Source organism: Otolemur garnettii, unplaced genomic scaffold (genome assembly GCF_000181295.1).
Source record: "Otolemur garnettii isolate 467f Iridium unplaced genomic scaffold, OtoGar3 scaffold00174, whole genome shotgun sequence".
Taxonomy (NCBI): Eukaryota; Metazoa; Chordata; class Mammalia; order Primates; family Galagidae; genus Otolemur; species Otolemur garnettii.
The window spans coordinates 2,349,830-2,361,973 of NW_003852569.1; the positions used below are offsets into that span (position 1 = coordinate 2,349,830).

Below are 12,144 nucleotides of genomic sequence, written 5' to 3' on the forward strand. Positions count from 1 at the left end.
AGCCATCATTGTTGTTTGACGGGTCTGGGCTGGATTCGAACCTGCCACCTTAGGTGTATGTGGCTGGCACCTTAGCCACTTGAGCCACAGGCGCCGAGCCTGTTTGGTACTTTTGATACCTTTCAGTGATTAACTAAATTTTAGTGAGTCACTCTTTAATGCTAGTTGGCATTTTTGTAGGTCTTTAAATTTTTGTGTTTTTTTGAGGTTTTTTTGTTGTTGTTTTTTTTGAGACAGAGTCTCACTTTTTCACCCTGGGTAGAGTACTGTGGCATCACAGCTCACAGCAACCTCAGCCTCTTGGGCTTAAGTGATTCTCTTGCCTCAGCCTCTCAAGTAGCTGGGACTATAGTTGCTTGCCATAATGCCTGCTATTTTTTTGTTGTAGTTGTCATTGTTGTTTGGCAGGCCCAGGCTGGGTTCGAACCAGACAGCTCCGGTGTTTGTGGCTGAATTATAGGCACTGAGCCTAGGTCTTTAAAATTTTGCATTAAAATTTTTATTTTATGTCCCATGTAATCAGGCTTGTTTATTTTGTTATTGTTCCCCATAAATAGCTGTCAAGTATTTTATATTTTCCCATTTATACCCTATCATTATCTTTTATTTCTGCCACATTGTTTCGTTTTATTTTGTTTAATCTAGTTTATAAGAAGAGAGCTTTAATAAGACATTTTGTATTATTTAGTAATGAGATAATATGAAGATTATGAAAAGAACTATTTTCTGCAAATGCATTTAGTCTAAAAATGAATCCTTGATTTTTTTTTTTAGGATGCTAGGATGCTATGATGCTTTACAGAAAAAATATGTAAGTCTTACAATATCTCTTTATCCCTTTTTATAGTTTATATTCTACAAATCTAACTGGAATTATCATGTAATAAAACATTATACTAACTTGAGAGTAGGCCAATCTGAGTTACTGAAAAGTCTGACCATTTATTTATTTTAAAGACTAATCTTTATAATTAAAGCTAATGGGATTAATACTATACAAATTGTGCTAAGCTAGTTTTGGTTAAATTACTTGTTTTTATTAATAACACTTAACTTACCAACAAATAATGAATTAAAAAAGTTTTTTTTTTTTGGCAGTTTTTGGCTGGAGCTGGGTTTGAACCCCACCACCTCTGGTATATGAGGCCAGCACCCTACTCCTTTGAGCCACAGGCACTGCCCGAATTAAAAAGTTTTTAAAAATACTTCATTTAGGCTTGGTGCCTGTGCACAGTGGTTAGGGCGCCAGCCACATACACCGGAGCTGGTGGGTTCAAACCCAGCCCAGGCCTGCCAAAAAACAATGACAACTACAACCAAAAAATAGCTGGGCATTGTGGCAGGCACCTATAGTCCCAGCTACTTGGGAGGCTGAGGCAAGAGAATGGCTAAAGCCTAAGAGTTGGAGGTTGCTGTGAGCTGTGATGCCACAGCTCTCTTTGAGGGTGACACAGTGAGACTCTGTCTCAAAAAAAAAGACCAACAAAAGAAAAACCCCAAAACTTCATTTATTAGTTTTACATGCCTTCTACAATCTTGTTTATACTAATAATTTAATAAATTATTTTTTAATTAGGATTCAAAAAAGAAATTTCCATATAATGTAGGTTAAATTCTAATACATTCTGAACTAGTGAAATTAAGGTTTATGAGCCTTTTTGTATTCTTAACATAAATGCATATCAACATGTATAAGGAAGTACAGCTCTAGGCAAAGTTGTGAAGATGATTTTTATCTATGGTTCTTAACCTTCCTCATTAAGGCATAGCAAATATTGAGTTGTGTGTTAAAGACATATTCTAGGTAGGAGATGGGTAAGTTAACAGTGGTCAACAAAACAAAAAGAGTTCCTTCTACGGTAGTAAAGCGAGTAGGGAATAAAACAAGTAAGTCAGTTTTAAGTGACATTAAAATTTTTAATGAAAGTCTATAGTAAATATAGAGGTAGGGATTGTCAGAGGGGTTTCTCTGAGGAGGCGATGTTTAAGCTGAGACCTGAATGAAAAGAAACCAACTGGGCATTGATCTGGGGAGAGACTATTCCTGGCAGAGCAGCAAATGCTAAGAGTTTGAGGGGAGTTTGGAAAGTTCCAGGAATAAAAAGAAAGCCAGTATGACTGGAGTGCACTTGTATGTTGGGGGAGAATGGCTTGCCTGGGAGACAGGCAGAGCCAGAGCATTCAGTGATGTGTAAGCAAGGAGTTTGGATTTTATTTTAGATGAAAAGAAAACTCATTTGAAGGTTTTAAGTAGAAATGTAACATCATTCGATTAACATTCAAATTTTGTTTTAATCATTTTGCCTGCTATCTAGAGAATTTACTATAGAAGGAGAACAAGATTAGGAGTAAAGTGAATAACACTTAGGATACTACTGTAGTACTAGTGAGAAATGATGATGGCCTAGACCATGATAGCAAAGAGGAAATCCAGGATATATTAGGCAATAGAATTGATTGGATTTATTGATGGTTGTGGAAAATAAGGAAAAGATCAGAATTCAGGATGACTCTTAGATTTTTGGCAGATCACTTGAGTGAATTATTTCCTGTGATTTCCTTTTGCTATGGTCTCCAGTGCCTCTTCTCTTTATTAAAGGTGGAGGATCCTGAGTTTTCTACCTGTTCTCTTTTCAAAATCGGTTCTCTTTGTTCTCCATACAACACATATATTGTGTTATTTTGCAATATACCTATATTGGCCAGGTGCGGTGGCTCATGCCTATAATCCTACCAGTCTGGGAGGCTGAGGCAGTGGATTGCTCGAGTTCAGGAGTTCGAGACCAGCCTGACCAAGAGCGAGACCCTGTCTCTAAAAATAGCCAGGTGTGGTTGTGGGCACCTATAGTCCCAGCTACTCCAGTGGCTGAGGCAGGAGAATTACTTGAGCCCAGGAATTTGAGGTTGCTGTGAGCTATGACACCATGGCATTCTACTGAGGGTGACAAAATGAGACTCTGTCTCAAAAAAAAACAAACTATCAGTTTAAAATGTTCACAATTTCCACTTGCCCATGTACAATGTAATTATAAGCCTGCCTTGTTTATAATTAAAATATATCTATAAATATTTTTAAAAAGGAATATATGTTAAAATAGGACAGAGATTCTTATGATCCATCATGAAAAACTATTTTATAAAACATGAGTAAGATTTTTGTTCTTTGTTGTATTTCAGCTAAGGATGATTGTTCTAGCTGTAAGTATTTTTAAATTATATGTTCTTTTTTAAAAGACTGTCAAATTCTGCCTTACTTAATTAAATGACACCAAAACTATGATGTTGATTATGTAAAACTATTTAAACAACTGATTTATTGAATAAAAAATAGTAATAGAGTAATATTGAGGGTGGGATGTTTTGTTTTATTTTGCTGAGTCTGCTTAATAGTTTAACCTAACATCCAATTAGTTGTTTTTGAATACCTAGCATTAGATAATGCAATTGTAAATTATTTTTAAATAGGTATACACCAATCCAGAAGAGCCTCAGGTAAGTGTGCTTGAGTTAGTAAAAAAACATAATGACTATAATATCTAAAAATAACATTAAACTACAATACTACATGTCTTATACTTTTAATCATGCTTTAATCAATGCATGTTCATATACATTTTCACATTTGAACCTCATAAAACTCTTCTGAGGTACAGCAGGCCTTGTATTGTTATCTTTAAACAGATTAATACATTTACTGCAAGAGAGATTATGTGACTGATCCTAGGCCACAAAGCTTATAAACTATTAGAAATAAATCTGACTTCTGGTTCTTTATAATATTCTTTATCTAGAATTATGAAAGGGCTTGAGTTTGAGCAAATTAAGAAACTCATCTTGGGCGGTGCCTGTGGCTCAAAGGAGTAGGGCGCCAGCCCCATATATCGGAGGTGGTGGGTTCAAACCCGGCCCTGGCCAAAAAAAAGAAAAAAAAGAAACTCATCTTTAAACTTTGAATATTCATCCCAACCAGTCACACCCACTTGTTATTCTGATAATTAAAGGAGAGAAGGGAGGACAAGAAATGGAAGGGAAAATTAGAAGACAAGAAAAAAAGGGGAAAGATCTATTGAGTACTTACTTTTTATTAGGCACTGTTCTTTAGGGCTTTATGTGCATTATCTCATTTACTCATCACAGCCTTCAGGAGGTAACTGCTATTATCATCTCCATTTCACAGATTAGGAAATCTAGGTACAAGGTTTCTTGTGTAAGGTCACAGTGACAGAAGTGACAATACCAGGTTTGGGGCCTAGGAAGGCTAGTTCACAACCTAGCCATGGGTGTTTAACTGCTACACTACAATATAATGTTATGACATAATATTTTACATTATATTTTACGTTACAGTAAAACAAATATAGTGTTTTACTTAGTCACGGAGTAGCAGACTTAAATAGATCTTAAAAAGAGAAAGAGCACTGATCCCCTTTCTTTTGTAAACACTGAAATGTAAAGAAAGTAATAAAAGTATTTGAGCTTCAAGGTGACTGACAATGTGTCTTTTCTTTGATGCTCATGGCTGCGTTTAATGTTGAATATGTGTACATGGTGACAAAGCAGATCATTTGAGCAAAGGATGTGAATTAATTGTTCAGAAATGAACTGATTGATTAGAAAATATTTATTTTCATGTTTTATAATTGCATATTTTTCTATTGGTAAATCAGCAACCTTACTGATGCACTAATAATATTGTATGTTTACTGTATGTCAGTTTATAAAGTGTTCTGTATAAATTATCCTATTTGTAAATATTCACAACCATCACTGATACAGGTACAGTCTTCATCCTATTCTTTTAGCTGGAGAAACTGAGACTTTAAAGGCTAAAATGGCTCGCCAGTGATTATAGTATAGCAAAGATTTAAGCCTTGTTAGTTACTCCGCTGAGGTATGGTGCTCCTCTTACTTGCCTGCTGAATTCTTCCATCTGGTATGTGAGGGCTGTCTGGAAAGTATCCAGCCATGCTTGTCTCTATTTTTCATATTACATGACTGGATACTTTCTAGATAGCCCTCATGTATAACATAAATTGCAATAAATGGAGGAATAATAAGTATCTCTCCAAGACTGAAGCCCCAAATCCTAGCTATGAGAATTGACTGTAGGAACTTTAAATCTTCAGTGGATCAACAGTGTTTAACATGGCAGAAAAAATTATTGACTAAATATTAAGAGTCATACAAGAGCAGTATGTAGCTATTTGGCAGCTAGGACTATATTTCAGATACATAATTGTAGTGTTTTCTCTTTAAGACAATTTCAGAATGTTATCAATTCAAATTCAAATACACCAATAATGGACCAGTCATGGACTTCTCAAGGTATTATTCTGTAGTTTTGTTTGTATTACAGATTACCACTCATTCATACTGGTGCTATGCAGCTAGCAAGATGTGGCTGTGCAAAATGGAGTGATGACTTAGAGTAGCTGCAAGCCAGGAGCTAATTATATACTAATTATATACTATTTTAATTGTGGAAAGAGAACTTGAATGATAAGGAATATAATTAAAACCCACTACTTGTTTCCTATAAATACCTTATATAAAATGCCTATTAATTTATGTAAAATCAAGTTATTGGTTTGTAATAATAATGTAGTGATACTAAAATTTTTATAATGATGCTATAATAGGAATAAGAATATCAAGTTGTTAAAATGTGGAGTTAACAAGCCAGGTACAGGCTCAAGTCTATAATCCTAGCATTCTGGGAGACCGAGGGAGGATTGCTTAAGCACAAAAGTTTGAAGTTGCTGTGTGCTAGGCTGAGGCCATGGCATGCCAACCTAGGCTACAGAGTGAGATTCTATCTCCAAAAGAAAAGAAAGAAAGAAAGAGTGAAGTTATTGTATCAGGAGCTACCAGTGTTTTTATAAAAGAAATTAATGTGCGATTCTCTTCTAGTAAAAACCAGAGCAACGAATCTAGCTTGTCATCTGCTGACACCAAGAAAGCTAGTATTCTCCTCATTCGCAAGATTTATATTCTAATGCAAAATCTGGGACCTTTACCTAATGATGTTTGTTTGACCATGAAACTTTTTTACTACGACGAAGGTACTATTTCAGTATATTGTGTTTCAGTTGTACCTAAATGTTTTATTATTGTTGAAACAATTATCCCAATTAGTATATCCATGTGGAATGTAACCTCACTCATAAAAAAGTGAAAATAGTGAGGTATCAGTTTTCGCTTAACAGATTGGTAAAATTTGTAAATCCATTATTGGCAAAGGTGTGGGGTAGCAGGCACTTTGTATGATATTTTTAGAGGACAGTTTGGCAGGATCAAAATTTTAAATTCACATTCTCTTTAGTGCAGAAATTTCATAGCTAGAAAAATATCTTCAGGAAATATTTCACAAATATGCAGGGTTTATAAGGATTATAAAGTATCGTGTTATTATTGTTTATAACATTGGCTAAAATAGGAACAAATGAGCAACAACTTGAGTGTCCTTCATTGGAGATTGAGTAAATAAATTATGGTGCATCTATATAATAGAATACCATGCAAGCTATTAAAAAGAAGATACTAAAAATTATCCAAGAGATACTATTAAATTAAAAACAGCTAGATATGGAACAGTATGATATCATTTGTGTTTTTTAAGGAAATGTATGTATATTTTCCTGAGACCTATGTAAATACAAAATATTTTATTTTTTATTACTTGTATAATGTCTTCTAAAAGATTATAAAGCAATACAATGACAACTAAATTTTTTTGAATACTCACTTTATGCCAGTTCTGTTTTCAGCGGTCATAGGATTTAGGTTTGATTCATTTAATACCCACAGTAACCCTCTGAAGTTAGGTACTGTTTTTTCACCATTTGGCAAGTGAGAAAACCAGATCAGGGATGATGAATAACGTACTCAAATTCACATAGCCAATAAAGCAAAGAAAACAAAAATTAAGTTTAGAGGCTCGGCTCCTATAGCTCAGCAGCTAGGGCGCCAGCCACATAGTTTGGGGCTGGCAGGTTTGAACCTGGCCTGGGCCTGCCAAACAACAATGACAACTACAACCAAAAAAAAAAAAAATAGCTGGGCATTGTGGCGGGCGCCTGTAGCCCCAGCTACTTGGGAGGCTGAGGTGAGCGAATCGCTTAAGCCCAAGAATTTGATGTTGCTGTGAGCTGTGATGTCACAGTACTCTATTGAGGGCAACATAGTGACACTCTGTCTCAAAAAAAAAAATTACCTTTAGAGAATAAAATGGGGACTTGGAAATAGTAGGAGGGTAATATCTTTAATCCATGTGTGTTTTATAATAATAATATTTTTCACGGCTTAGTGCCTGTGGCTCAAGTGGCGAAGGCACCAGCCACATATACCTAAGGTGGCGGGTTTGAATCCAGCCCAGACCTACCAAAACAATAATGACGGCTGCAACCAAAAAATAGCTGGGCACTGTGGCGGGTGCCTGTGGTCCCAGCTACTAGGGAGGCTGAGGCAGGAGACTTGCTTGAGCCCTGGAGTTGGAGGTTGCTGTGAGCTGTGATGCCACGGCACTCTACCCAGGGGGATAGCTTGAGGCTCTGCTCAAATAATAATAATAATAATATTTTTCTCAATTTCATGAATAGCACAGTTTATACTTACTTTTTTGCAGTCACACCCCCCAATTATCAGCCTCCCGGTTTTAAGGATGGTGACTGTGAAGGAGTAATATTTGAAGGGGAGCCTATGTACTTAAATGTGGGAGAAGTCCCAACACCTTTTCACACCTTCAAAGTAAAAGTGACCACTGAAAGGGAACGAATGGAAAATATTGACTCAGCTATACTATCACCAAAACACTTAAAAACACCACTTAAAAAAATCCTGATGGACAAAGATGATATGCGAGATAAACAAGAGCATTATGTAAGTATGAGTTTTATTTTAAAAGTTACATAAAGGATAATCGTAACAAACATTTGGCTCAGTTATGGAGACTCATAGCTCCCATTAACATTATTGTAAATACTATATTATAATCATAAACACTCAGGTTGGAAGGTACCTTAAAGAAGAGTGAGGGCTAGACCTGTGGTTTTAAAACTTTTTCCCTTGGATATCTCGGCGTCTGAGCTCGTCTGCTAGGGTGCCAGCCACATTACACCAGAGCTGGCAGGTTTGAATCCAGCCCAGGCCTGCCAAACAATGACAACTACAACCAAAAAAAAAAAACAGCCGGGTGTTGTGGCAGGCACCTATAGTCCCAGCTACTTGGGAGACTGAGGCAAGAGAATTGCTTAGCCCGAGAGTTAGAGGCTGCTGTAAGCTGTGATGCTACGGCACTCTACGGACGGTGAGATAATGAGACTCTGTCTAAAAAACAAAACAAAACCAAAAAAAAAACGCAACTTTTTACCTTGGTTCAAACAATGTTATACTCAGAATTTAAAAGCACAACTACCCTAATTGAAGCATGTATAATTGTCCTGGAGGCCCATCTTCTCATTATCTCATCTGCTACTCCTCGAAGTGGACTCTGAGGAACCCCATAGGGCCCTAGGGCATAATTTGAAAACCACTGAACTAGTCCAACCCTCCAACTAAGGATGGAATCCTTTCTATAGCATCTTACAAAGTGTTCAAGTAGCCTATACTTGAATTTCTTCAGGACCTGGAAAGTTCTTGTCCTGAATCAGCCTGGGTGCTCCTGGAATGCAGGAAAAGTGTCTTATTTATCTTTTTAGTCTTCCTATGCCTAGCACATAGGATTCTCAGCATTAATTGAGTGAATGGATGAATAGAAATACAAAGGAAATTTTTCTGTTGCTTTACTCCCAGCAAATGTGGAAGTCATTATTGCTTTAATTTTTTTAAGTGTTAACATTATATCCTTTAATCTTACCTCTCGTTTTCTTTTGCCTCAGTTTATATTATACTAATTTGAGACCATAGTAGTTATAGACAGAAGCTCACTATTCTGAATTGGGTTCTGTAGCTATAGCTTTACAAATAGAATATTCAATCAATTTTTAAGCAATTCAAAGAAGAAAACTTTCCCCCAAAACCTAAATCCTAATCTTGTTTTATAAATAAAGATGGCTGGAATTTTTGCAGCATTCTTCAAAATATTTGAATCTTTTTCACATGTATCTCAACAGGAACAGTAATTATAATGCAGACTTTAAACCTGTTGTAATTTCTGCCATACCATGACTGAGTTTAACCTTTATTAACTCCCTGAAGATGGTTGGGGTATATTTAGAGCATATGCTAACATTTGTACAGAAATTCCAGAGCTATAGAAATGGTAGGTTGTAGTGTGAACATGTCTAATTCAATATATGCAAACAGTAGTAAAATCTTAGAATCATCATACATTGTAGAAAAGTTGTATATTTTATCATTTATCCTTAAAGCAAGGCTGCAAAGTAAAGAAAAATAGTATTTTATACTTTGGATAAATAAATTGCCATGTAATTGTAATTCTAGGACCACTTTTATTTCTAGCAAGCATAAGGTAGTTGCAGTTTTATATTATATTAAGCCTTCATATAAAATGAATTTGTTCGCTGGGCATGGTGGCTCATATCTATAATCCCCGCACTTTGCCAGACCAAGGTAGTAGGATTGCTTGAGGCCAGAAGTTTAAGACCAACTTGGGCAACATAGCAAGACTCTGTGTGTACAAAAAAAATTAAAAATTAGCCAGCCTCCCTAGTATCCTATCATTCTAGCTACTAGGGAGGTGGAGGTGGAAGGATTACTTAAGTTCAGGAGTTCAAGGTTGATGAGCTATGATTGAGCCATGGCACTGCAGCCTGGGTGACAGAGTGAGACCCCATCTCTAAAAAAAAAAAAAAAAAAAAAAAAAATTGTTCATAAATTCTTCTGCCTAATTGTTTTAAATTTCTTTTTGAAATGTGTCAATTTTTTTTCTTTCACATGTAAGGATGATTTTGACATTGAAACTAAACTGGAAGATCGGAAGAAAAACCCTGGATCTTCTGAATTTGGAGGTAAAAAGTTAATGAAAATTTAGATTAACTCATTTCCAATTCAATTATATGCCATTTTAACTTTCTTTTCTTTTTTTTTTTTTTAACAGAACCAAGTTCATTTTGTGAGGAAGATGAAATTATGAGGCCTAAGGAAAGTCCAGATCTTTCAATTTCTCATTCCCAGGTATGAACTTGATATTTCCATCTCACAAGTTTGTTTTGTTTTTTTTTTTGAGACATAGTCTCAAGCTGTTGCCCTAGGTAGAGTGCCATGGCTTCATAGCTTACAGCATCCTCCAATTCTTGGGCTCAAGCAATCCTCTTGCCTCAGTTTTTCTATTTTAGTAGAGATGGGGTCTTGCTTTTACTCAAGCTAGTCTTGAACCCATGAGCTCAGGCAATCCACCTGCCTCAGCCTCCCAGAACAAGTTATTTTTTTAAAAGACAATTGCTTATATATACTTATTTAGTTATTTCTCAGATTTTTTTTTTTTTTTTTTTTTTGCAGTTTTTGGCCAGGGCTGGGTCTGAACCCACCATTTCCAGTATATGGGGCCGGTGTCCTACTCCTTAAGCCACAGGCACCGCCCTCTCAGATTTTTTTATTCTAGGTCTTTTAGAATAAAATTAGAATAAATTATTTAAAATGCTTATTAACAAAATCTGACAATTATATTTTGACAAGCCTTGAGTATATTGCTGGTGGATTTGTTTAGTAATAAACGGTAATTACTGTTTATAGAATCTCATGATTCTAGAGCTAGATAGACTCTTACACAATTACTTATTCTACCCTGCTTTGTATTTACAAACGGAGTATATAATGCATTTTGTTGCCTTGGAGTATAACATGTTTAATTTTGTTTTCCATACAGAGTAAAATTCTAAATATCAAATTTAGATAATAAGAACTTGGAAATAATAGGATTGATGATTGATTGTCTGCCTTTCTCTGCTCAGCCTCTTTCTCAAATGGGAGTGGGCTGAATTTCTGATCTTCCATAAAGGTAGCACCTGCTGATCATTTGGGACTTTTTTAGTTCAGTTATTGGTCAGCTGTTATAGTGTCAGTTTCACTATCTTATGTGCTTTTTGTGACAGTGCGAACCAATTCAAAATTTTTGGTTTTCATTAACTTAACAAAATACTACATTTTATGTGGTTGAATTCTTGGACTCTATTTCTTATTTTATGAATGTGTTTCATTATATAATTATATGAATTTGTGTAATTATTTTTCTTTTCTAGGTTGAGCAGTTAGTCAGTAAAACATCTGAACTTGATATGTCTGAAAGCAAAACAAGAAGTGGAAAAATCTTTCAGAATAAAATGGTAAATGTCTTTTTAGGTTTGTTTTTATTCTAGCCATAGTATTTTCCCCTATATGTCAGTTTATTTTAATATTTTATTTATTAGACCAATATTTAGTAAGTACCTATTATATGTCACATATTTTACTAGGTGCTGGGGATATAACCTAAGTAACATATAGTTCTTGGTCTCAGCTAAAAGTTTAGTAACTGGAAATAAGCAATGATATAGGGTCATTATAGAAGTCTGACTAGGCTACATAATTTTCCTGACAGTACATTAGAGAAAAGAATCCAGGAAAGGCTTTGAGAAGGGTTACTATTATCCAGACTCCCATGGAAATTTCCTAGAATGCCAAAAAATTCCCGTGCTCCCAAGATATTGTGTGTGTGTGTGTGTGTGTGTGTTTAGTGGGAATTTTGTTTGTTTGTTTTGCTTTTTTGAGACAGAGTCTCACTTTCTTGCCCTGGTTGAATGCCAAGGTAACATGCTTACACCAACCTCAGACTCTTAGGCTCTAGCAATCCTATTGCCCCAGCCTCCAAAGTAGCTGGGATTACAGGTGCCTGCCACAACAGCTGGCTAGTTTTTCTTTATTTTTACTAGAAGATGGGGTTTCACTCTTGCTCAGGCTGGTCTGAGACTCCTGAGCTCAGGAGATCCATTGCCTTCATGTGAACCACTACACCCAGCCCCGTGCTCTTATCTTGTAAGTTGATTATCTTATTAATAAGACATTACAAATTAATCTTTTTTTTTTTTGAGACAGAGCCTCAAGCTATCCTCCTGGGTAGAGTGCCATGGCATCACAGCTCACAGCAACCTCCAACTCCTGGGCTCAAGCGAGTCTCCTGCCTCAGCCTCCCAAGTAGCTGGGACCACA

General features: G+C 35.9%; 1 protein-coding gene across 1 annotated transcript in view; it reads left to right on the forward strand.

Annotated features, from left to right (window-relative positions):
• HORMAD1 (HORMA domain containing 1) overlaps positions 1–12,144 on the forward strand; it is a 23,902-nt gene that overhangs the window by 3,755 nt on the left and 8,003 nt on the right. Inside the window, exons 4-12 of the mRNA XM_003800398.3 lie at positions 775–811; positions 3,178–3,198; positions 3,466–3,492; positions 5,258–5,325; positions 5,911–6,062; positions 7,625–7,902; positions 9,902–9,968; positions 10,058–10,134; positions 11,199–11,282. Of these exons, the coding sequence (XP_003800446.1) occupies positions 775–811; positions 3,178–3,198; positions 3,466–3,492; positions 5,258–5,325; positions 5,911–6,062; positions 7,625–7,902; positions 9,902–9,968; positions 10,058–10,134; positions 11,199–11,282 (811 nt within the window). The remainder of the gene's footprint in view (positions 1–774; positions 812–3,177; positions 3,199–3,465; positions 3,493–5,257; positions 5,326–5,910; positions 6,063–7,624; positions 7,903–9,901; positions 9,969–10,057; positions 10,135–11,198; positions 11,283–12,144) is intronic.